Source organism: Garra rufa, chromosome 15 (assembly GCF_049309525.1).
Source record: "Garra rufa chromosome 15, GarRuf1.0, whole genome shotgun sequence".
In the NCBI taxonomy this organism is placed as follows: Eukaryota; Metazoa; Chordata; class Actinopteri; order Cypriniformes; family Cyprinidae; genus Garra; species Garra rufa.
In genome coordinates this window covers 9,831,945-9,858,828 of record NC_133375.1, presented here as the reverse complement: position 1 = coordinate 9,858,828, position 26,884 = coordinate 9,831,945, and the positions used below count along the sequence as shown (strand labels likewise).

Below are 26,884 nucleotides of genomic sequence, written 5' to 3'. Positions count from 1 at the left end.
AGGTACGTTGCGGAGCCGGAGTGACAGAGGATCGAGGCTGTGCCCACGGGAGGGAGGAGGTCCACAGAGCCGGCAGGACGGAGTGACGAGGCGCAGCCGGAGGAGTAGAGTCCAGAGGCAAAGGTTGGGCGACGACTGACCGGGGCTGAGCCGGAGAGACGATGGAGCCCGGAGGAGCTGGTGGGCCGACGGCCGACAACGGAGACGAGGGAGCACAGAGCCGGGATGGAGCCGCAGGGTCGGAGGGCCGAGGTGGAGTCCAGGACTCTGAGACTGGAGGTGATGGTGAGGGATCCTTCAGTCTGGACACCGATGGAGGCTGGCAGTCCCACGGCAAGTCCTCTGCACCGAAGGTGGGATGTGGGTGAGCAGAGGGACTGTCAGGAGACAGAGGTGGCGGGACGGGACTCAGTGGGGGCTGAAGTCCATGATGTGTGTGCCAGAGTTCATGAAGACAGGATGACCACATATGTGACAGTCAGTGTTGGGCAGTAGCGTCGCTACAAGTAGTGACGCTACTAGCTTAACTACATTTCTCAGTAGCGTGGTGGTAGCGTCGCTGTTTTATGAATCAAATAGCTTTTCAGTAGCTAAGCTATTATTTTGATCAAGTAACGCGGTAGCGTCAACAAAAGCTACAAGCTATATATTGTTCTATACTTTAAGCTCAAATCGGAAATACAACTGCTACGAATCACTGATCCTCCTGGGTCAGTAAGCGACGCCAGCGCCACTAAACCTCGTGATGCCATTGGCTCATTAAACTGTCAGTCAAACCGTATTATTCCCCCCGCCTCTCTCGTCAATGAAGTGCGGCGCGCAGTTTGAAGCATCTCAGCGTGTTTGCAGACTTGAGGTAAATAAAGAAGTGTTGATTGAAAGTACATGTTTTCTGTATTTTTTTAACACAGCACTGTATTTATAAAGGCTAGTGTTTTTTTTTTTTTTTTTGCATTCGAGGAGATGAGAAAAGCGTTTCTTAGTCTAACACTTGTTGTCGAGACTTTTGTTGTCGATATTTTAGCTAAATGTCAGAAAAAAACTGAGCGCCCACATAGCAAGAGAAAACTGTATAATCTGCAATGCAAAACGTAGTATTAGAACTAGTGATGGGCGCCTTGATTTTAGTCTTTGAAGCAGGCTCTGGGAAGATCTCAAACTCAGAAGTAACGTTACGAGATGGGCAGAGGGTGGGTGTCAAATTCATGGCGAAAGGCAAAATGTTTCGGTTCGTTAGTAAAAACAAACAAACATAAAACGACCAGGTTCCATAGCAAAATAAGAATGAAACCGTGTTCTAGTCTAAACGAATTATAATAATCTTTGCTAATATTCTTAATACTTCAAACTGCTTTGGACTTTGCAGTAGTGAATTATGCCTTTACTATGACCAACATGACAGATGATATTCAGCTGTTTGATCGCGCTGGTGTCTTACGCGCACACATTTGAAAAATAAAACAGTCACCCAAAAGTTACATTAGTCAATTTAAATAGTGTGTATTATGTGCAGTTCAGCATGACCACCGGTCCCGTGGCACATTTTTGCTCATCATGATATTTTCCATCGACGTGCATGAAGTACAAAGCTTACCCAATGCATAATAATTTTGCTTCAAATACATTGCAGATATGGAAACATTTGTATTTGTGGCAAGAGAGGTAGTCTACATAAGCCCAACTACTTTCAGTTTCACATTTAATTTGTTTTGGATTGTTTAGGCAAATTTATTTACTTATTTATTTATTTCATCATTGTTCTGTTCTGAATAAGATTAAAGTTAAAGGATTTGTTGTGGAGTGAGGGAAATAATGTCATAACATTACGCTGTAGGCCTGTTTATTCCAGAATATAATAAAATGTGACTTATAGGCCTAGCCGCTGTGACCTGTCGGTTTAATTTTTCCTCTCAAAGACTTACTTTACGTTAATGTGTTTTACCTTCTGCAAACGAAAAAAGCCGCTTGACTCGTTTATATATTCTTACTGTCAGTTAACAATTTTACAATAAAATTTAGCTTTGCTTCCCAGATAGTAACAGGGTCTGGTTTTTTTTTTTTTTGCCAAATTGGTTTGGAAGAGTGGTTAAATAAACAATTAAACTGAACTTGTATATCTGTATGACTGACAATTTAATTGATCACTGAGAGAGCACTGACTTGGTATGATGTTGGTTCAATAGAAAAATGAAATTTAAAAAAATAGCTTAGATGTAGTGAACTACTTTTGCCATGATGCTGTAGCTTAGCTTGCTACATAACCCAAGGCTGTAGCTTTAGTGTAGTTAAGCTTCATTTAATGAAAAGTAACTGTTAGCTTAGCTCACTACATTTTCCAAGTAGCTTGCCCATCACTGGTGACAGTTAGAAGCAATTGTGCTATTTACTATTTTTAATAACCTTCAGGATTCTTTCTTTTAATTTTTTTTTTTTTACTTTTATCCAACAAGTGTGTTACATTGAAAGTGATTGTAAAGACTTATATTTTAGCTAAAATTTATATTTTAAATAACGGTTTAATTACTTAATTACTTCTTTTAAACTTTTTCATCAAAGAATCCTGAAAAGGTATCACATGCTCCAAAAAATACACTGACAACATTCACAATAAATCAGCATAATGATAATAAATGAGAATGATCTCTGATAGATCATGTAACACTTGAGTAATGATGCTGAACATTCAGCTTTGCATCTCAGAAATAAATTATATTTGAAAGTATAGTAAAATATAAAACTTATTTTAACTTGTTATAATCTTTCACGATTTTACTGTTTTATGTAAATAAATGCAGCCTTGATGAGCATACACAACTTTTTTTTGTGAAAGAAAATAAAAAATTATACTGATCAAACTCTAACAATCATCACTCTTTCTGCCTTTGACTGTATCTGTCATCCCTCTGTCTTTGTCTGACTGTATCATTGTTTTGTAAAATATCTAATGTATTGCCCTTTTTGTTCTTTTCTATATTTTTTAGCCACTCTTTGCATCCTGGGATGGGGCAGCATCTGGAGCTGAACTGTTCTCCTTTTTTGATCAGAAGTTTTATTGGACTCACTTGGGGCCTTGTTGTTTGGCCACGTTGGACTGTTTGTGAAGTTGTGAAAATTCATCACTGTCTTTGTGGTATTTAGAACCATTTAATTATTACCATGTTGGTTAACTTGATGTTGGTTAACCCTCTGGGGTTCTTCGGTCACTTCTGACCGGAATTTTTTAAATAAAATTTTTTTAAAAATCGTAGCTTCATCGGAATAGTATGAAACCTGGTGACTCTTATGGTACTTGGTATATGAACACACAAAAAAATTGGGGACAGGATTGGAAAAGTACGGAGCCCCTTACGTCACCTGTAGAAGAAAAATAATTAATCCGTGGGGACGGTTTTGCAATTCGTTCCCTCAGTTTATAAACCGTACTCACGAATTCTTAAACTGTTCCCTCAGTTTAACAATTCGTGCCCACGGATTAACAAACCTTGCCCACGAATTTCCAATCCTTGCGCTCAGATTTTGTAAACCGTACCCTCGGATTTTGAATCCGTTCCCACAAATTCATAATCCGTGCGCACGCTTTCGCAATCCGTTCCCACAGTTTGTAAACTGCTCTCACGGATTTGTGGCCCCGCCCCCAAATTCAACCAGGACACCTGTTTAGGTGCGGGATGCATTGTATTGCATTTATTAAACTTAATTTTCTCATAGTAGACTATATGAGACTATGCAACACTGACAAAACAGAGTTTTTAGCTTTATTATATATTAATCACCAATAGATTAGCTGCTAAAACACCACACCTGTATTTATCCTATTGGTTATTAATGTAAAATAAACGCTAAAAAGAAGAATGTTTTGTAAGTGCTGTTCATGGTAAATTAACGAAATAAATAATGTACAGGTTATGTTGTCATTACTTTGCTCTTAAACTAAATGCAGTGTGATATATTACATATTTAATAATTACATTAACAGTGAACAAGCATCTAACTGTGGGTGCAAAGCTTATCATAAAATCGCCAAAATGAGTCTACATGTTGAGAATGAATAGTACACAAACACATTTGGGCACTTATTTAGCCTATAAATTAAAATAATAATAATTACTATTTTAACCCTCTGGGCCTCCTCATTAAGGGGTCACACTTGGCTCCCTTGCGGTCAGAAGTGACCGAAGCCTTAAAAAGTAACTTTTTTTTTTCTTCAGAAAAATCAATTAAATACATTTTTGTTCAATAATATTTTGTAATTATTATTTAGAATTTTGAGCATTTTTTATGAATTTATGCAATATTTATACAGTTTTAATGAGCAATTTTCCCACTAGAATTATATTTTATATTATATTTTTTAATTTAATTATTTATTTATTATTTTTCAATAAATACAACATTTCACATTAATATAGAGTAAAAGCATTTAAAATCCATTTTTTTAAAGTGAAAATTGCACCATCTAGTGGCATAAAAACTAAAAACTTGTGTAATGCCATGTAAACTCTTGTATCTCCCTATATACATATATACAGGGGCTTTGGGATTCCTATTGTTGTTTTTTTTTTTACTGTTTCTTCATTTTAATAGGCTTTGCATTTAGAAATAAATTCAGACATTCTAAAAGATTACTTTTGGCAAGGTTTAGATATTTTTTGATTGGATAAATATCAGGTTTTGCATTTTTCTGATTATTTCTGTGTGTCTGTGTGTGTGTGTGTGTGTGTGTGTGTGTGTGTGTGTGTGTGTGTGTGTGTGTGTGTGTGTGTGTGTGTGTGTGCGTGTGTGTGTGCGTGTGTGTGTCAGTTCTGTACTTTTGTTATTTTAGTGTCAGTCCTTGCTTGCTGAACACTTCTTTTCAGCACAGTGGCTGATTTGTAGCTTGTATTACCAAAAGATTATCTGAATTATCAAATTTTTTCGTATTTCCCATTAATTTCCTATGTCGGTCATTTTTGACCGCGAAGGAGCCAAGTGTGACAAATTTTTTTTGACCCTTTAACATATCCGAATCATGTCACTGATTTTTTTTTTTTTTTGTACTCACATAGCTAATGCAACAAAAGTCACCAAGTGTCATCTCATTCTGATGAAGCTACGATTTTTAAAAATTCAAAACATAACATTTTTCGGTCAAAAATGACCGAAGAGGCCCGGGGGTTAAGTATTATGACGTAAAAAGCTTATAGCCTACTGTTTCTCAGCTATTAAAATAGTTCAGTTTTGCATGAAATTACAAAGTGACTGTATTTTGTTTCGTTTTTTTTATAAGTTAATTTAGAAAAATGTTTGGAGCATTTTTTTGTTCGTTCAATATAAGTTTTTGTTTTTTAAAGTAACGACAAGGCGGCCAGCGGCAGAGAATGAGTTCATTATAGCCTGTGTTTGATCAGTTTTGCCTTCTCAAATCATCACGACTTGCTGACAATAAAATCTATAGGCCAAGCATGAAACAATGTTAATTTCAACAATAAACTAATATAAATGTGTAGGCTATATATTTACCGCCTGCATTTTATCCTATTGCCAATTAATTAATTAATTGTTTTATTATTTCATTAAGTAATAATTTTCTAGATATAGGCCTACATGTAATTGTCAACAACACACCAAAGTCTAATACAAGTTGGTTTATTGTTATCTACCAAAGAAGATGGGGCAGTCCCATCTTTTATACAGCACCCTTACAAGCCTTCATGTAGGCAGGGGTTCACATATCATTTAAGAAAATACTTCTACATATGGGAAGGAAAAATACAGATGATCCAGAGCAACTATAAGGAAGAGAGGAAGATAGTGCAGCCGCACTCAACTGGTTTCCTGCCGACAGATAACCCTGAAACAGACAGACAAAACATTCCCAGACAGAACTGTATCATCACACTCTTAACTGAAGCAAACTGCGAAAGACAAGAAAACTACAAAATATTAACTCAAGGAAACTGCACTGCAAAACACATTAATTCTTATAATCCCCTCTTCCAGACTCTTTCTAGAGTCTGGATGCTCCAGTATCCCTCTGTGGCAGTGGGCGATATCCTGCAGAGATAGCAGACACCATATTATACATACGTTGTGTGAAACATTTCACAATGCATGGACCAAAAATACACAATAAAAACAAAATAAGTAATACCGGTATTATCATTGAGACATAAGGTGCAAACGTGCCAAATAGGTTAGAGAGAATACCCCAATTCCAATTGTTAGTTCTAGACTTTAGCTCATCCTCATATATCTGGGATGAGATCTGCTTCATAGTAGCTACAGCAGTGCCAATTGATCCCTCGGGCTCATCATTTGCAGGTATGCATGTGCAGCATTTGTCACCTACAACAGAACAAACCCCTCCCTGCTGGGCAAGAAGCATGTCCAGGGCCAACCTGTTTTGCACGACCACCTGTCTCAGTGCACGCAGCTCGCTTTGTACCCCTACCAGTGCAGCTGTGCTGCTGTTAACAAATGATGCCAGTCGATAATGCATGATGTTCTGTTGTCTCAGTAGGTCAGAGACGCCGAACTGAGGTACCATAGACTTCCAGAACCGAGTCCAGTGTGACCTCATCTGATGTTCATCAGGGACGTCCTCATTGTCCACTGATCGTTTGCTCCTGAAAGACAAATCACGTTGTGTATGCATAACAGTCACACCTGTCCAGCTCATCCTGTAAGTGTTGTTTACAGTGTCCTCACCACAGTACCAGTACCAGTCATCAGCCAGCACTGCACCTTTCACTGGCCAGGGATCTTCACAGAGCGTTAGCAATTCAATGCAGGCAGTGTTCCTAGAGGTGTAACAAACAGTTCTATTATTTCCCTTAGCACATGCTGCGGTGTTCTTCTCACATGAGCCCCTCTCGAACCTTGGACAGTAGCTTTGCAGCCACCTTTCTATACCCTGCCCTTGGTTTATTATTTGTTTACAATTTGTAGCACTTATACCTGTCACGCTTTCACCTGATGTCCTATTAAAACAATAAGGAAACATAAAACCTTCTGGTAACACCAGGCTAACTTTTACATCAACAGTTTCAGTTTTATTTTTACTTGATGCACTACCTTCTTTCTTGCACGTTTCATTCATACAACAGTAATTATGGTACCGTTTAGTTTCATCAGTATAGGGTGTTGTTACCCTCTTTACACACCTAGGAGACCATACATACATTTTCCCTGCATAATATGTACAGAACACAGTGAAATTGGGGAGTTTCACAGTTATAGACAAACGGTTTCAAGGATACAGTTATTGCGGTGCGGAATAATTCTTGACACACCACACATGATTCATTGGTCAGTTGACGCGCTGTCCAGTTGGCATACTGCCAGAAGAGGTTTCTTTTGGCCTCCTCCTTTGAAGCGTTGGGTACCATGAGTCCAACTAGGACAATACAGGTTATTGCTCTGGAAAACAAAAACAGTTAGTACATGTAATTCATTGTTCTTCATTTCAAGGGTTTCACTCTGGTTGCATGAATCCACTGTGGAAAAATATCAGTTAAAACAGCAGTTCTGGTCACAGCTAGTATCTCTGTAGGCCCATCATACAGAGAGTCATTAAGGCCCCCGGTTTTTAGTTTCTTTATCAATACTTGATTGCCCACTTCAAAGGGGTGTGAGTTAGCTTTAGGGATCTCAGGGTGTTTCATGTTAACCCTTTCCCAGAACTCAGTTAATTTTTCTATTAGGCCTACAGAGTACTCAGACATATGATCAGTTAACATTACACCTATCCCGACCATTCCATGGCACCAAAGGGATGGGGAAAGGTCGGCCCATCACCACCTCATAGGGTGATAAGTTGTCTAAATTTGGCTGAGGCATCATTCTTAGGTCTGCTAAGACAATTGGAAGTACCCTCGTCCAATCGGATGTATTCATACTAATCATTGCTTTTCTTATCTTTTGTTAAGATACTTTTGACGTGAAAGGTGTGCCCTTATCGGAATCTATTGATACCGGGATACCATATCTGGGTATGATTTCTTTGGTTAAAAACTGCACTACAACGTTTGCATTTTCCTTCGCACATGGAAAAGCTTCTACCCACTTAGAAAATTTGTCCACAAGCACCAAGAGGTATTTAAAAGGTCCCCTCTTGGGCATGTGTGTGAAATCAACCTGCCATTCAGTAAATGGTTGGTTAGGCCTCGGCGGGTGTTGATGTTTTGCTGGAGGTTTGCTTATATAATTTTTAGCGCAAATTAAACATCTGTCAAGCATGTCATTAACCGTTTGAGGTAATTGGTCGACGCAAAATAGACCTCGCATTGTATCTAGTACCCCTCTTCGGCCGCGATGAGTGATACCATGAAATTCGAGGACAAGAAACGGTAAAACAGACGTAGGTAAACACAGTCGACCCTCTTTGTCATGCCAGAGGTCATCAGGTCCCTGAGACGCAGAAAAAAATGACCAGAATTGATGGTCAGATTCACTTGCTGCTTTCTGAACAGCGACAAGGTCAACATCTGGAATTAGTGATGACATCATTTTTGAGGTGGACACTAGAGCTACATTAACATGGGGGCTTGGAGGCCCCTCTTGAGCCGCCCATTTTGCATTTAGGTCAGCCAGTGAGTTACACTTAGCCTCATCTGTGTATAAATTTGAGTGACCCTTTGTTTTTACTATAGCTAACGACAAGAGGCCTCAATAAGTGTTTCAACAAGATGCTGTTGTTTACTGAAGAAAATAGTTTGCAGTTTCATCAGCAGAAGTCAGCTTCAACACTCTCGATGGAGTGCAGACAGAGACTGAGTGCAGATAGAGACTGACACACACACACATAGAGGCTTTATCTATCTTCAAGGTTGTCTTAGCCAGGCAAGACTCTTTATCAGTGTGTTGGACACACACACTTAGGTCGATCATTTTCTGGTTTTAGGCAGGGAACAGCCTCGAGCAGATGCGTCTCATCAGACTTATTACCCATTTTTGACATTATTATGAACTTATAATCTGTGCCAGTGAAATGGCTGTTACACGACAATTTGATCAACATTTCCACGAAATGCAATGGTTTTTCCACTTCTGGTAACATGCTCAAAATGTCTTTCAAAGTCGAGACGGACAGCGAAGTTATCTCTATGTGGCCCTGTCGTTTTGTTATCCATAAATGAGCTTCATTTATTTTCTCGACGGGCGCTGGTGGGGGCGCGCGGCGAGCTGCGGAAGTAAGCACGGGCGCGCTGTGCGCAGGTATGTTAGGCGCGGGCGCAGGATAGTGTGGCGGCGTGCACGGCGGGAGTGAAGAAGTAGATGGTACTTCTGGATAGAGTTTAGTTGCTTTCTCTAATTTGGTTTTCTGTAACTTCGACTCAGCCTCAGCTAATAATTGTTTCTTTTTTTTTTTCTGTCGGCTTTTTCGGTACCACATTCCTGACAGATTTTGGCAGTGAACTACCCTGTTTATCATTCCATACAGTTTGCATTTTTAACCAAACATCATACCCGTCTTTCATATATTTTTTGGTCCCATTCAGGGTCACCTTCGCCTTTATATGTCAATCGAAAAGCTTGTGTCATATGATTTGGGTCAAAAGAACCCATTCGTGGATATGTAGGATACATCCCATTGGCTTCGGTCCAACCCGCTAAATTGTTCACCCATTAATTTGTATAATAACCCCAACTACATCTATTCATCCAATCACTTGGTGTTTCGCCAGGATTCGGTTTAGGATAGGTGGCTCCCATGATAGATTTACAGATAATGGCAGATAATATATACAGATATTCACCTCACCACGGGACAGACCGAAACTCGTGACCCACACTTTCACTTTTAATTTATTTCAGCGCGCTCTCTCAGTTTTGCTGAGATTGTGGCGGCCGTCAGATAGGCAAACTATACTTCACCTTACCTGGTCCTCGCAATGTATTTGCGGCAGCCTTCAGATAGGCAAACTGTACTTCACCTTACCTGGTCTGCGCAATATCTAGATAGACAAACTACTTCATCGTATCTACTTAGACAGACAAACTACTTCATCGTGTCTATTCATTCGTGCGCAATATCTAGATAGACAAACTACTTCATCGTGTCTATTCATAACGAACAATAATGTCACTAATCAGGTCACCAAATTGTTAGAACCTCTTTTCTGGGTCACTGCAGTTTCTCAGGTCTGTCGAGTGGATCAGCAACAAGCGCGCTTGGGATAGACAACAACACACCAAAGTCTAATACAAGTTGGTTTATTGTTATCTACCAAAGAAGATGGGGCAGTCCCATCTTTTATACAGCACCCTTACAAGCCTTCATGTAGGCGGGGGTTCACATATCATTTAAGAAAATACTTCTACATATGGGAAGGAAAAATACAGATCCAAAGCAACTATAAGGAAGAGAGGAAGATAGTGCAGCCGCACTCAACTGGTTTCCTGCCGACAGATAACCCTGAAACAGACAGACAAAACATTCCCAGACAGAACTGTATCATCACACTCTTAACTGAAGCAAACTGCGAAAGACAAGAAAACGTCTAGGTTACGAAGGTAACCCTCGTTCCCTGAAGGAGGGAACGGAGACGTTACATGGGATCTCGCCTGAGAGACCGATCATCTCTGAGCCTTATATAAAAAAGGCCAATTGCAAATTGGCGAGTGGACGTGCGCGATCACTCAAACAGGTTTTCGCTGAAGAGCCGTCAAGCCGGCGTCAGCGCGACGTCAGGACGTGGCAGGGGAATGTAACGTCTCCGTTCCCTCCTTCAGGGAATGAGGGTTACCTTCGTAACCTAGACGTTCCCCTTCAGTCGAATTACTTCGACGTTACATGGGAACTAGCCCTATGGAAAAGGCCACGACCCTGACGCCGCGTTACGCAACCACTTCACGTGCTGACAAGTATACGTGCCGGCAGGCGAAGTGTAACGTAACCTTCCCAACGCCCTGAGGCCCAATAAGGGGGCCCTTCCAGGGATGCCAGTTGTACTAAAGCATCGGTTGGGGGGGGGACACATGAATTTTTTACATGTGGAAATGAGAATAATTCAATATATCCATAAAGGCTTTTAGGGATACACGAGGGAAACAGCGGTCTCCTCCGCTGGAATAATAAAAAACTAAGCCACAACCTGCGGGGCGAAGGAGACCCAGGCAGGATCACAGTGCAGGACTACTCCACGCCTAGCCCTGACTGCGGGGCAGGAGGACCCAGGGTTCGCCGGAGGGAACATTCTGGGAAAAAGCGCACGGATCCACGTGGGAATGGCGCCGCAAGCCGACACCAGCCGGTCTTCCCGCTCACCTGTGAGTCCTCATGTTAGGACACGGGAGAACTGCCTCTGCGCAAGGTTGTAGAACCAAGCAAAGGTAGGGTGTCACCCAGCCCGCAGCTTCTGGTTTTTATATCTGCTGGTGAGGTGCCGTGAACCAAGGATCATGGCTGTCCCTGAGTATAACAGGGAGAAGGCATCTACCACCCATTTAGCCAACCTCAGTTCGGGGAGCATTCCCTTTCTGCTGAATCCCGAGGCAGATGAAGCTGCTTGGTGCGGCTGAAGTGCCGAGTGATTCAAGTTTCACATATTTAACGACACAACATCGCAAGGCTGGGTCTGCCTCCTCCAGGGCAGAGCTTGCAGGTTCACCACCTGATCGCGGAAAGGCGTGGTGGGAACCTTGGGCACGGGCCGGGGTCTCGACGGTAACGTGGAAGACACCGGGCCCGAAATTCTCGACACACTTTGTTGGCAGAGAAGCTTGTAGGCCCTCTTAATGGGAGCCAGGGCTGTCAGGAGCGCTGTCTTAATGACAGGAGTTTTTGCTCGACTGAGGCCAGTGGCTCCGATGGAGCGACCCGCGGCCCTGAAGGGCCACGGAGGGGTCCAAGAGGTATGAGGTGCATTCTAAGCACCTCTGAGGAACCTGAGCTCCTACCCTCTTAAAGGAAGCCAGGGCAGTCAGGAGTGCTGTCTTAATGACAGGGATTCTAGCTCGACTGAGGCCCAAGGCTCCAAGGAGCAGCCCGCGGCCCTGAAAGGCGACGGGGGGGTCCCAGAGGGTATGAGGTGTTACTTGACAGAGAAAACTTGTAGGTTTCCTGCCCTCTTGATGGAAGCCAGGGCAGTCAGGAGCGCTGTCTTAATGACAGGAATGCTAGCTCGACTGAGGCCAATGGCTCAATTGGGGCATCCCGTGGCTCTGAGGCGACGGAAGGGCCCCAAGAGGGTGTGGGGTGCATTCTGGGCACCTCTGCGAAACCTCACGGCCAGTGAATGCTTACCTACTTAACTCCATCTACTGCATGTGATACGCGGCGAAGCAGCGGCATATACCTGGAGAGTCGAGGGGACAGCCTGCGCTCAAGCTCTCCTGCAGGAAGGGAAGCAATACTGCAATCGTGTATCTCTGTGGAAAGCCAGCAAATAGACCTCATCTCAGTGCGTAGCCTGCCTAGTCAAGGGAGCTCGGTACTGAGTGATAGTTATATCACGGCCTGTGAAGGCCGGAGAGGTCTGGGGTGTCAACCCGTGCCCTACAGGGAGGGACTGCCGCGAGGGAGTGGTTACTAAGACCTGGGTGGGCCATTCTTGTAGCGCAACCAACAGACTTACTCCTCATCATCCCTGGACTTGCACAGTGTCTGAGCAAGGAGGCTCGCTGGGGTATAAATATATAACTTTTGTTTTAAAAGGCGTACTTGGGCCCCGGAGGTAGCTGTGTGCCAGCGTTACCCTGAAAGAGGCGGCTGGAATGAGAGGAATCGGGAGACGAGCGGATGTGGCTGGCCTACCGATATACTCCAAGCTAGCTGCGTCACGGAGTGGAGTCGCCATCCTGCAGGTGGGTGGACTGCTGTGAGAGCCGATAGGCTGCATGGTTGAGTTTTCCTGCATCAAGTGGATGGCAAGTAGCAAAATCTGCCACGTTAGACTCCATGGGAGCAGATGGGGAGGTTGTAAGCCTCTGTAGTACATGGCAACCCAGCCCGTGGTAAGCCACGGGCTGGCTTGTCGACAATACTGCGGGAAAACGCCAGTCCGGAGTGAACTGAGATGCCATGCCCATCATGGGACTCGATCGTGCTGGGGCGGTCTCACATGAAACAAGCTTAGCGGCTCTTAGCGGCTCGAGCTGTCATGTGCCCCAGGAGCCTCTGAATTTAGAGAGGGACCGCTACATTGCGCCTGACTAGTTCAGGGACTACAGCACTGACTGCGCGCTCTTAAAAGTAAGGCAGGCTGTCTTGAGGACCGAGTAGGCTCCCGACCGAGGAACAATTCCCCTCGGTTGGCCTGAAGGACCAGATGGCGGGGTGCCGAAGCACTGGTCCCTATGCTCGCGCAACGGAACTCACGAGTGGGCTAGTTTGAAGCACCAGTCGAAGAGACGGTTGACGACACGAACTCCTGTCTGCCGAAGAGGGGACAGGGGAACTCCCATGGCCTAAGAAGGCAGGAGGGAGAGGGACTGGCCAAGTGGGAGCACCTCGCGCTGAAGTGCTCGAGCCCCGGAGCAAGCCGCAGAAAGGGGGTAAGCGTCGGGGGAAGGTCGAGACGCGACAGCGGGTGCCCTTCAGGCAGATGGCTGCAACCCAGACCTGGAGACGGAAACATACCTGTATGTACTTCTTTGTGAGCGAGTGTGCCGACAGCCTGAAAGGGATCGGGACAGGGCTCCATCCAGGGCGGATCTTAACCCACCACACTAACTGGACACGTTAAGTCGGGCTTCTTTTACTGAGAGATCCCGACTTCGTCCCGGGGGAGGGACAGGCTGGATCGCGTCCTTCGCCAGTAGGAACGCGACCTCCGCAGGCAGAACAGAGGCACGCCTACCCGAATAAGAATGTAAGGGGTACCTCTGAGTCTGGGCGGATGCCTGGGGCCGGGCCATACCGTCCGTATCAACCAGCGTAGTGGTATCAAGGGAACGTTGACCGACGTGACCGTGGTGGGGCAGCTTAAGGGGAGACAGGGAAGGAGACAGAACCCAGAAGGATAAACGTCCTGGAGAAATGTCAAACTGCACTAAGCAGTGCTTACCTTCTTCCCTGGTTCCCGAGTCTGGTTCCGAGGAGTGTAAGTGCTGCTCAGGAAGGAAACTCGAGGCCGAAGCCAGAGGTGAGAATTTTGCTCTTTTTGAGAAAATGTGGGTACCGTCGGCGATGGCATTGAAGTACACAGTGGCTCCCCGCCCTCCACCGGGAGCGGGGAGCGTAGATGTTAGCATCCCCTAAAGAGCAGTCTCAATCACCTCTGGAGGCCCGCGTTAGGGATGCTGTTTCGCAGTTTTCTTGCGGGTGTTTCAGGCCGATCCCTGTGCCGCGGGCGGCGCCACTCTCCTGCGGCTGGCTCTGCGCTTGTGGGCCCTTCTCGCGCTTGTGGGACCGCAGAGCTTTTGGAGCCGGCGGAACATTCGGCACCGTGACTCGGAATTCCCCCTCGTGCCTCGCCACAGCGGCGGGAAAGCTTCGCGGGCCGTGGGGCGCGAAGAGGGGCCTGCCCGCGAGCGAGCGGCAGGTCCTCAGCATACACATGGTCATGCTTTCGCAATGAATGCACGAACCATCCGTGAAAGCTGCCTCAGCATGTTCAATGCCCAGACATACGAAGCAGCTTTCATGTCCGTCCAGTGAGGTGAGGTAACCGCCGCACCCAGAAGCGCACGGCCGGAAAGCCATTCTGAAAAGAACGTCTTTACACAGCCGTGAGAAATTGCTCTTTTAGTCCCGGTCTGACCAAGGAGGAAACCGCGGCACCACTGTGCACTCAATGGGGCTTGCTCGCTGGAGAGCAGGAGGCTTTTGTAGCCGTGAAAACGGCCGCCCGCGGGACCCCGCTGGCGGCGCCGAGAAATTCACTCTTTCAGTAGATAGTCTCTTTTTCGATCGGCGCACACCAGCAGGGAAGAGCAGCAGCAGGAACGTGAAGTTTTCTTCTTTTTTCGGAAGTAGAAAGGCTTGAGCATGAAGGCTCTGAAAGCGAAAGTCTGTTTGAGTGATGCGCGCCGCCATCTTATATACCCGTATGTACGGGGGAGTGGCCGACGCGCACGTCCACTCGCCAATTTGCAATTGGCCTTTTTTATATAAGGCTCAGAGATGATCGGTCTTTCAGGCGAGATCCCATGTAACGTCGAAGTGATTCGACTGAAGGGGAACTACAAAATATTAACTCAAGGAAACTGCACTGCAAAACACATTAATTCTTATAGGTATGTATTTGCTCCTGTTGAGATAGAAAGGGTATTATGATTGTTTTCTGTTCTGATGTTATTGTGATGCACGTAAATAAAAGTATAGAGACCTATTACAGTTCCAAATGATGTATTACTTTAACAGCTTACTTTCCACTCTCTGCACCAACAATTGCATATGTGCCTATATGTTATGTGCACATTTATATTATTTTAACGATGAAATTACATTGTTTTATACTTTAACTTTTTGAGACTATATCTATATTTATTTTAACCAAGTCGGGATTATCTGAGAAGGCAAAATTTATCAAACACGATCAACTCACTGTCTGCGGCTGGCCGCCTGATCGTTACTTAAAAAATAAAATAAAAACTTATTTTTAAAGAACAAAAAATGCTACAAACCTTTTTTCTAAATGAACTTAATAAAAAATGAAACGAAATATAGTCACTTTGCCATGACATACAAAACAGAACTATTTTAATAGCTGAAACAGTATGCGCTGTTTTTGGGAGAAGGTGCTCTGTGACAATGCTCACCGTAAATAATACTGATAATAGTAATTATTATAATTATTATTTTAATTTGTAGACTAAATAAATGAGTGCACTTAAGACAGTAAACTGTTTACCTTTTACAGTTTTGGAAATGTCATTCTTAACATAACTCATTTTGGTGATTTGTGATAAGCTTTTCACCCAGAGTTAGATACATGCTGCACTATTAATTTTATTATCAAATAAGGCCTATTGTTACATTGCATTTAGTTTGAGAGCAAAGGAATGACAAAATAACCTGTACATTATTTGTTTTGTATTGCTTTTTACCTTCTCCTCGCCAATACTTTTTTTTATTATTATTCAGGCAATTTTATATTTTGAAAAATATTATTAAATAAAACAATGCAGTTTGAACAGCGCTCTTCACTTATTATTTTATTTTGGTACCATGACCGCACTTAAACATTCTTCTTTTTAGCGTTAATTTTACATTAATAACCAATAGGATAAAACACAGGTGTGGTGTTTTAGCAGCTAATCTATTGGTGATTAATATATAATAAAGCTAAAAACTCTGTTTTGTCAGTGTTGCATAGTCTCATATAGTCTACTATGAGAAAATGAAGTTTAATAAATGCAATACAATGCATCCCGCACCTAAACAGGTGTCCTGGTTGAATTTGGTGGCGGGGCCACAAATCCGTGAGAGCAGTTTACAAACTGTGGGAACGGATTGCGAAAGCGTGCGCACGGATTATGAATTTGTGGGAACGGATTCAAAATCCGAGGGTACGGTTTACAAAATCTGAGCGCAAGGATTGGAAATCCGTGGGCACGAATTGTTAAACTGAGGGAACAGTTTAAGAATTCGTGAGAACGGTTTATAAACTGAGGGAACAAATTGCAAAACCGTCCCCACGGATTAATTATTTTTCTTCTACAGGTGACGTAAGGGGCTCCGTAGAAAAGTCTAAGTGGTCGTAAAAAAAATAGTCACACTCAGGGTCTTCGGGTCAAAATGACCGGCCATAGGAAATGAATGGGAAATTGGCAAATATATGAAAATACAGAGTTTTTTGTGTGCATACAATCTACAAATCAGCCACAATCCAGAAAAAAAGCACACAACTGTGAAGGGGTGACTCTCTAAAACATCAAGAGTGCAAAACACTACAATACAGTCACACACACACACACACACACACACACACACACACACACACACACACACACACACTGGTTTACCTGTTTTATGGGGACATTCCATAGGCGTAATGTTTTTTATACTGTACAAAGCGTATTTTCTATCGTCCTACACCTACCCTACACCTAAACCTAGCCCTCACAGGAGATTGTGCAAGTTTTTACTTCCTCAAAAAAAACTCATTGTGCATGATTTATAAGCCTGTTTCCTCATGGGGACCTGAGAAATGTCCCCACAAGGTCAAAATTTACTGGTATTCCTATCCTTGTGGGGATACAACGTGATGAATACCAGGTACACACACACACACACACACACACACACACACACACACGGAAAAAAGATTTCAAAACAAGCATCATTTGCTCAAAGTGCTATATGGTGCTATATATGATCTGTCACAACCTGATCTGTAATTACAATTAGTATGTAAATAATATGTAATTATAGTTAGGATGATATTTAAAACACTTTTTTTCCTCTATTTTATTTTACTGTTTAGCAATTGTTATACTTTTGCTGTTATTTTAGATTTATGTTCATAATTGCTGTTGCCTTTTGAATAAGAGTTACTGTTCATTGAATATGTAAAAAAAGAATGCACATACTATGTAAATAGGGTTAGGATGATAATTTAAAATATTTTTATTTCTCTATTTTCCATTTAATGTTTGATAATTATACTTTTGCTGTTATTTTGTTGCCAATGCTGTTGCTGTTCATAATTGCTGTGCTAAATAAGAGTTATTGTTTATTGAATTTTACAAAAATTTATTTAAATCAAAATGTTCATTATAAAAAGGTTAAAAAATTCAAAAAAAAAATTGGTATGACTGAAAGAATTGCATTTTTTAGAATTAGTTAGAATTAAAACAATGGGTAACAAAATGCTTTCCATTGTTTCTCTTTCTAATGCAATGTTCTGGTTTGACTGTATTATAAAGTAAAACTGGCGCTTCAAATTACCAGTTAAACCAATCAAACAAACAAAAAACTTGGCAAATAAAAAAAAAAATAGTCTTTGATAATCTAATTTTATATATTAAAATCCACAACCTGAAAAGGCAAGGGCAAATATGTGCAAAAACAACTAGAATTCACAAATCCTTCTTTAGAGAGCATTACATCCATCTAGTGGTTAAAATAGGATATTGCCTGGTAATTATGCTCACTACGCCACCAGATGGCACAAATCTGACTTCAAAAAATTAATTTCTATAGGCCAGGTATCTACTTTAAACTAAAATACAGCATTAATTAAAAAAGAATAAAAATTATATATATTTAAAAATATTTCTATTATATTCAATGGGAAAAAATAGATCATAATTATTGCATAAATATTAATTATTATCATAAAATTCTGTCAAAACACGACAGAAAAAAAGGAAAAATATTATTGAACAAAAATAAATTTGATTGATTTTACTGAAAAAATAAATAAATAATGATTTCAGGGCTCCGGTCACTTTTGACCGTGAGGGCCCTGAGTGTGACTGGTCGGCGAAGAACCCCAGAGGGTTAAACTTTGGCTAAATATTGGTTAAACCTTGGTTAACTTTGTTTAAGTTTGTTATGTGTTTGTTATATGTTCATGCCCAATTTATTTTGGAATTCAATATAATAATACATACAATGTTCTATGACATTTCTTTCATGCAAACTGAGAGTTATATGTTTAATAAAATTCGACCTGTTTTTCAAGATTAACATGTGTCAAATTATTATTATTTTTGTTTTTATTAAATAATAGGTGCACTGAGTTTCATACTATACCACATTTTATGCATCTTAATATTGTTTAAAGCTTATGCAGTTAATACATTGCTTAAATTGCTAGTCATTAATATTCAGCAATCTGGAAAATAAATACCGCAAATAAAGAATACACAAATTAAAGTAGTTTACTGTAAAAAAAACCACAGCAATGTAAAAAATACAGTTATTTGCTGTAATCAGGAAATACAGAATGAGGCTGTAAAATAAAATTACAGCAGTGTTGCTGTATAAATTACAGTAACCGGCTGGCAACCCTGCTCCCAGCATTTTACTGTAAAATTTACGGGAAATTTTTTACAGTGAACTGAAAAATGTAAGAGATAAAATAATATAAGATCACACAAGATGACTTCATAAATTTATGTTAATTTTCCTAAAATATTTAGTTTGATCTCACCATCACAGTGGTTAGTGATCCCTTTGGTTGGGCACTTGGAACTTCATTACACATTTTACAGTTCTCTTTCCATTGATACAACATGAAATCACAGTTATTTGGTTTCAAAGAAAGACAAGTAAATAAATTGTTTTAAAAAGATAATCTGTCTTTCAGCTTATTCATTAATTCATGTACTTTTAATGCTGATTAGTGATCTTGTGTGATTGTCCTGCTTTTCATAAACACCTTGTGAAGTTAATATAATCCTTTAATATTTGTGGCAATATATCACAATCAACCACCCTTGAGTCACACACAGATTTCAACATACAGCACACTAAACACAACTATGGTAACAATTCAATTTTTATTTATTTGTATTAATTGTAACAATAACCATTTTATTTGCTATTTTTGTTGTGCTACTACTAACACAAGACAGCAAATAAACATTAAAACAAAGCAACTGCATAATTTAATCATGCTCCAATGCATTCTGGGAGTCAGTAATTCTTAGTTGCATAGTTACTCTCAATGTTCCTCAGATCACAGATTTAATTAAGTTAACAAAACTTAAATGGCTTAAGTAAATTGAACTCAAAATAAGTAATACTTTTAATATAGTAGTAGATAAGACTTAAATAACACTTGATACAGTTAAGATTACCAAATTGAATTAGGGCAACGAGTTTGCATAATTTCACTAAGTAAACTTAACAAATTACTTTTTACAGTGCAGTATATTACTATACAAATGCCTGGTGAGGTCTAACAGTGAAGACTGTATAAAGAAATCACAGCATACTGCCCCAGCATTTTATTTAAGCAGGGTTTTGGCAAGTTTTTTCAGGTTTGGTCACTGTGTAATTCATGTTTTCCCATGACCTTGCTGTAAATTCTAACATTCAAGACCAGAGAGCAGCTCCTGTTCACAGGCAAGCACAATAACATACAATTTTGAGAATACAGACTGTTAATGTAAAATAATAATCCCAGCATGTCTTTTGCAGACATTAGATAAAGTCTGATGGGCTGAAAGAGGAAAAAATTCATTCTTCCTAGATACAGCAATGTCACTATGTGAGTCAAACTTTGAGTGGATGATGCAAAAGCTCTAACAGAGGAAGTAATACTTTCTTTCTTTCACCTTAGTTAAATGCTTGTCTGATGTATGTTTGAATCTCATCTATCAAGATGGAGCTGTACAAAACCGTTCTTGCCCTTACCGTCATTCTCTCAACTGAAGCTAAATGTAAGTTAATGTTTTTGATCACTTTAGCACTGTTACTTAAAGGGGAAAAAAATCAAACTGATCACCTGCAACACTGCTTAGCCTATTGTTCATTCAAAAACTGTTTGTGCTTATTTGGGTTTTAAATGTTTTCTTTCACTCAAACATTGTTAGAAAACATCAGATTACTGCCATTTAGTCAGAACATTTGGTTCATAAATATTTTACAGGATTAACAGGATGCTCCGATATTTGCCCCTTTTTTGTATACCGGTTCAGAACAGAGTTTGTTCGGTTTTAAACACAAAAATAAGAGAGAAAAAACATTTATCTCTATTCACTTCTATTGAAGTAATAATATCTTACTATCATTGAGATGCAAGTGAAATATAAGTAATATTAATATTATATAAAGTTAAGTGTATTGACACAATACAGTATTTTTGGGGTGGTGAACGTTGGTCCTGGAGAATCGCAGGCCTGCAGAGTTTTGCTTTAACCCTAATTAAACACACCTGAACAAGCTAATCAAGGTCTGAAGGGTTACTAGGAAGCTACAGGCAGGTAAGTTTTTATTAGGGTTGGGGCTAAACTCTGCAGGGCTGCGGCTCTCCAGGACTGTATATTATGCTGCCTTCATGTGCTATCGTAATTATGGTAAATACCAAAATCCGACATCGAAATTGCACATGAACACCCACTCACGTTGTAATTTCCACTGGAAAGCTCGAAAATTTTTATGATACCCGAGTTGCCGAGATGGGATAAACTTTGACCTTTCAACATGGCGGACAGTAATGAAACCATAATGAATGGTAAACATTGCGTGATGTTAAAAGTAAAAAAACTTTTATAGGCTATAAAATATATATACTATATATAGGCTTATATAAAAACGTATATATAGGCTAGCTAAAATAACCATTAGTAAGTATTGTCTTTAAAACAACTCTACTATTCATGATCAATAAGATACAGCCTATAATTTACCGTTTGCGTTTTGATGCATCCTGTAGCAGATGCATTAGGGAGTTTATAACCGTTTTAAAACTTTTACCTAAGTAGCATGTGAGGACAAATTCCGATTCGCCATGTTTCTCTTCACTACGACAACAAAAGCACCTGAATACGACACACTGGTAATTTCCACTTCACAAGTGGAAAGCATCATCTTTCCCATATCACATGAAGGCAGCATTATTCCCTAACTTCTACTCAATTATAATCCTATAGGCTAAATTATTGAATGAAAATTGTTTCTGGTTTTTGCGTATAGGTTAAATGTCTGTTTATTTGACAAATATGTGACCCTGGACCACAAAACCAGTCATAAGGTTAAATTTGTCAAAACTGAGATTTATACATCATATGAAAGCTCAATAAATAAGCTTTCTATTGATGTATGGTTTGTTAGGATAGGACAATATTTGGCCGAGATACAGCTATTTGAAATCAGAAATCTGAGGATGCAAAAAAATCAAAAAGACTGAGAAAATCACCTTTAACGTTGTCCAAATTAGGTTCTTAACAATGTATTTTACAAATCAAAAATTACATTTTGATATGTTTATAGTAGGAATTTTACAAAAAATTTTCATGGAACATGAACTTTACTTAATTTCTGAATGATGTTTGGCATAAAAGAAAAATCAAAAATTTTGACCCATGCAATGTATTTTTGGCTATTGCTACAAACATACCCCAGCGACTTAAGACTGGTTTTGTGGTCCAGGGTCACATATTACATCTAACTCACTTGTACTGCAATATCAAATGCAATCAATAATAAATTCAGCAAATCTCACTGATCAGAAAAAAGACAGTCAAAGCTTAAGTTGAATGCAACTTTTTTTTTTCTCTCAGTCCAGAAAGGTCAGACACAAAGAGAAAAAAATGGACTGGAGAACTGCTTTATAGTTGATAATTGTAATTACATGGGTAATTCTGATTTCTGAAATTGAAGAACTTGCTGATGCTAATAATGCTATTTAAGCTGCTTTGAAGTAATATGTATCAGTCAATGAAGACACTGCATGGTCACAAGGTTCTGTCAGTTAGAGGATAGAATAGACTTTACAGTCAAAGCTAAACAATTAATAAAACCACATGGACACATAATTTTAACAAAGGGGCAAGGAGTGGGTAAGAAACAAGGTTGAGAACCATTGTTTTAAAACGTTTTTTAATCAGTCTTACATATTTATCCAACTAATGTCAATGCTCTCACAAAGATCACAAACATTTGTGGCTGCTGGGTCTGCCATACTTTTCAGGCCTTCAGGTCATTTTAGTCAAGAGAATTTTATCCACATTACACATTAATTTGAGCTATGAATATGAAAACAAAATTATGTTAGTGTTGAACAAATTGCCAATTTATACTGCATCTATGTGCCTCAGTATCTCTGCGGCAATATCTCTTCTATTGCTTGGTGAAGTGTTACTTTGTCGAAGTGATTGCAAGAGGAGAACTGTTAAAAATGGATTTAGAAACAGAGAGTATGATGGACACGCAGACAATAAATGGGTGGTAACAATTAACGGACAGGACCCTGACAGTTCTCTTTCTGTGAAAATGAATGAATAAGCACATTTTGAAAGTACTTTTTTGAGGATCATGTTTAAAGTCATGTTTAAATACTGTAACAATATTTAGTTCATAATTACTGAATGAACAATAAATAAATCATTAAAAAGTTATAATTCACTTCAGATGACTATAATAATTGTTTTTGGAGATTCAGTCTTAGTTTTGAGAGAGGTGCAAAATCAGTTGAGAAAGGCTATTCCTTTAAACATTATTTTTTGGTGGTGAAAATGTATTTTGTGACTGTGTATCCTGAAACCACATTGTTTCAAAACAACATTAACATTTAATGAGTTTTAAATGTCAACTGCACATTTACAGTTTGCAGGGGTTTATAATCTTTGCTACTGTTATTATCCATCTTACTGAAAATCAGCTGAAATATGCTTATAATAGTGAAAAATATGTTTTTCATCTTTTTGGCTAGTAGGAGTAAGATTAGTAGTCTATTAGAGCTATAGTACCAAAGCGATTAAAAAAACTTAATGGTTTAAATTTTAAAATTCATAAAACACAAAATGCATTCCTTAGTCTTTTTTTTTCTTAGATACTTGTTATACATGTTAATTGATTGATTGATTGATTGTTATAACAGAGAGGTATGCATAATTACAAGAAAGTGAACCTAAACCAAACCCTCCCCCAAATTATTGCTGCCATTTTTTTCTTTTCAATTGGTTGATGGTTTAGGATAAGAGGTCTTATAGCATATGCTGCTTCCCTACAGCTAGTCATTGTGTATAACATATATATATATATATATATATATATATAACTGTTAGCTTATTCATTATTATATTAATTTTTATGATGCTCAATCTTTTTCAGTTGTTCATGAAGATTTTGGAATTGGAATATGCTCTAATACGGAAGCAGAGGGAATGTATGGATTTGATGGAGAGGAGATGTGGCATGCTGACTTTAATCAGAAGAGAGGAGTAGAAACTTTACCTGATTTTGGAGATCCTATGTCATTTTCTGGATTTTATGAATTTATTGTTGGGGAAACAGAAATGTGCAGAAGTAATTTGGCCAAGACTATTAAAGGTTTTAAGAGTCCACCACCAGAAATGGGTAAAGCATGACAATGTGCTATAAACTTTTACAGTTTTAAATGAACATTGACAGTGGATGAACATTTACAGGTCCTTCTCAAAAAATGAGCATATTGTGATAAAGTTAATTATTTTCTGTAATGTACTGATAAACATTAGACTTTCATATATTTTAGATTCATTACACACAACTGAAATAGTTCAAGCCTTTTATTGTTTTAATATTGATGATTTTGGCATACAGCTCATGAAAACCCAAAATTCCTATCTCAAAAAATTTGCATATCATGAAAAGGTTCTCTAAACGAGCTATTAACCTAATCATCTGAATCAACTAATTAACTCTAAACACCTGCAAAAGATTCCTGAGGCTTTTAAAAACTCCCAGCCTGGTTCATTACTCAAAACCGCAATCATGGGTAAGACTGCCGACCTGACTACTGTCCAGAAGGCCATCATTGACACCCTCAAGCAAGAGGGTAAGAAACAGAAATACATTTCTGAATAAATAGGCTGTTCCCAGAGTGCTGTATCAAGGCTGTATCAATTGCATGTCATTCGGAAATCAAGGTGCCAGAGTCTGGAGGAAGACTGGGTAGAGGGAAATGCAAAAATGCCTGAAGTCCAGTGTCAAGTAGCCACAGTCAGTGATGGTCTGGGGTGCCATGTCAGCTGCTGGTGTTTTGTCCACTGTGTTTTATCAAGGGCAGGGTCAATGCAGCTAGCTATCAGGAGATTTTGGAGCACTTCATGCTTCCATCTGCTGAAAAGCTTTATGGAGATGAAGATTTCATTTTTCAGCACGACCTGGCACCTGCTCACAGTGCCAAAACCACTGGTAAATGGTTTACTGACCATGGTATTACTGTGCTCAATTGGCCTGCCAACTCTCCTGACCTGAACCCCATAGAGAATCTGTGGGATATTGTGAAGAGAAAGTTGAGAGACGCAAGACCCAACACTCTGGATGAGCTTAAGGCCGCTATCGAAGCATCCTGGGCCTCCATAACACCTCAGCAGTGCCACAGGCTGATTGCCTCCATGCCACGCCGCATTGAAGCAGTCATTTCTGCAAAAGGATTCCCGACCAAGTATTGAGTGCATAACTGAACATAATTATTTGAAGGTTGACTTTTTTTGTATTAAAAACACTTTTCTTTTATTGGTCGGATGAATTATGCTAATTTTTTGAGATAGGAATGTTGGGTTTTCATGAGCTGTATGCCAAAATCATCAATATTAAAACAATAAAAGGTTTGAACTACCTCAGTTGTGTTGTAATGAATCTAAAATATATGAAAGTCTAATGTTTATCAGTACATTACAGAAAATGATGAACTTTATCACAATATGCTAATTTTTTGAGAAGGACCTGTACATGAGGAAAACTTAACATCAATGTTCTCTTTGATATAGGTTTTTTTAAGAGCTTCATTAATGACTAAAGCATATCCACAAATGCATTAATCATTGATAGGCAGTTATAATAACATCAATAAAAAGTAAACTTTCACACAATATCTGGGAGGTCTTGTAAACTGGTCTTACAAATGCTTAATAAATATTTATCCATGCTTATTCTAATCAAAACCAATTTCATGATTTATATAATGATAATCTCCAAATTCACCTTTTTTTAATGAAACCCTTTATAACAAAGTGAATGTTAATGTAAAGTGTTACCATGATGTGAACACTTAATCTGTCTGGAAACAAAAATGAAATGAGCTGTATAACTGCTCATAAATTTATCTAGTGTCATTATATTTTCCTTAAAAATATATAATTAAAATAAAGTTAAGATATCTACATTCATTTAAATGAACTAATACAGTTATCTGTGTTTCTAGATGCACCCCAGACATCCATCTATCCGAAGGATAATGTAGAGCTGGGTGTTCAGAATACTCTCATCTGTCATGTGACTGGCTTCTATCCTCCATCTCTCAGCGTCTCATGGACTAAGAATAATGTTAATGTGACAGACAGCATGAGTTTAAGTCAATACCGTCCAAGGAATGATGGTACCTTCAACATCTTCTCCACTCTTAAGTTCACACCTGCGGAAGGAGACATTTATAGCTGTACTGTGAATCACAGAGCCCTCTCAGGTCAACCTCAGACCAAAACATGGGGTGAGTGTGATTTTGAAATTGAACAAAGGACACCGCATTTCAGTCCTCTTACAATTCTTTATTCTGTTAAATTAATCTGTTCAGCTGTTATCATATTAATGCATCTTTCAAATATCCTATGCATGTATTTTCCAGATGTTGATGTTGCTCTCCCGAGTGTTGGTCCAGCTGTGTTTTGTGGAGTGGGTCTGACTCTTGGACTGTTGGGAGTTGCTGCTGGAACTTTCTTCCTCATTAAAGGGAACAACTGCAACTGACCATGAAGTGAGCCATGGAAGCAAACTAAGAAAAGATCACTTAATTGAACTTAAGCTGAGCAATTAAAATGCTATTGTGCACTTGTTTGTCATTCTATATGGCAGGTAACATTGTTGATATTAAAGATAGTTAAATACATAAATGCAAGGTTTAAAAAACTTTAATTGAAAAAAAAATAGCTAATGTTAACTTTTATAGATAAGTTTGCAATTCTTAAGTACTGTACTAAAACACATTTTCATTGTTTCATTTCCTGGTAGATGTAGTTTCATTATGGGTGAATTTAAGTCTTTCATATAAAATTAAAAACATACAAACTAAACATAACATGCATTTAAAATGAGTTAGAAATTATGTAATTATTGTAATCCATAAAAATGAATTCCAATTGTATGTTATGGTGTATACTTTTAAATAAAGCTGTTTGTACTGTCTTTTTGTGTTCTCTTGATTAAAAGAATATATGGGATATCTTGTGTCAAAGGGGATATACAGGTCCTTCTCAAAAAAATTAGCATATTGTGATAAAGTTCATTATTTTCTGTAATGTACTGATAAACATTAGACTTTCATATATTTTAGATTCATTACACACAACTGAAGTAGTTCAA

The 26,884-nt window shown here is 39.5% G+C and overlaps 1 protein-coding gene across 1 annotated transcript; it reads left to right on the top strand.

Moving 5' to 3' along the window:
• The first annotated feature begins 20,174 nt into the window (after window positions 1-20,174).
• Window positions 20,175-26,272, top strand: LOC141287241 (H-2 class II histocompatibility antigen, I-E alpha chain-like). The gene is made up of 4 exons (XM_073819374.1): window positions 20,175-20,259; window positions 23,654-23,899; window positions 25,731-26,015; window positions 26,151-26,272. The coding sequence occupies exons 1-4, from the start codon at window positions 20,202-20,204 to the stop codon at window positions 26,270-26,272; spliced, it is 711 nt and encodes a 236-aa protein (XP_073675475.1). The 5' UTR covers window positions 20,175-20,201.
• The last annotated feature ends 612 nt before the right edge of the window (window positions 26,273-26,884 follow it).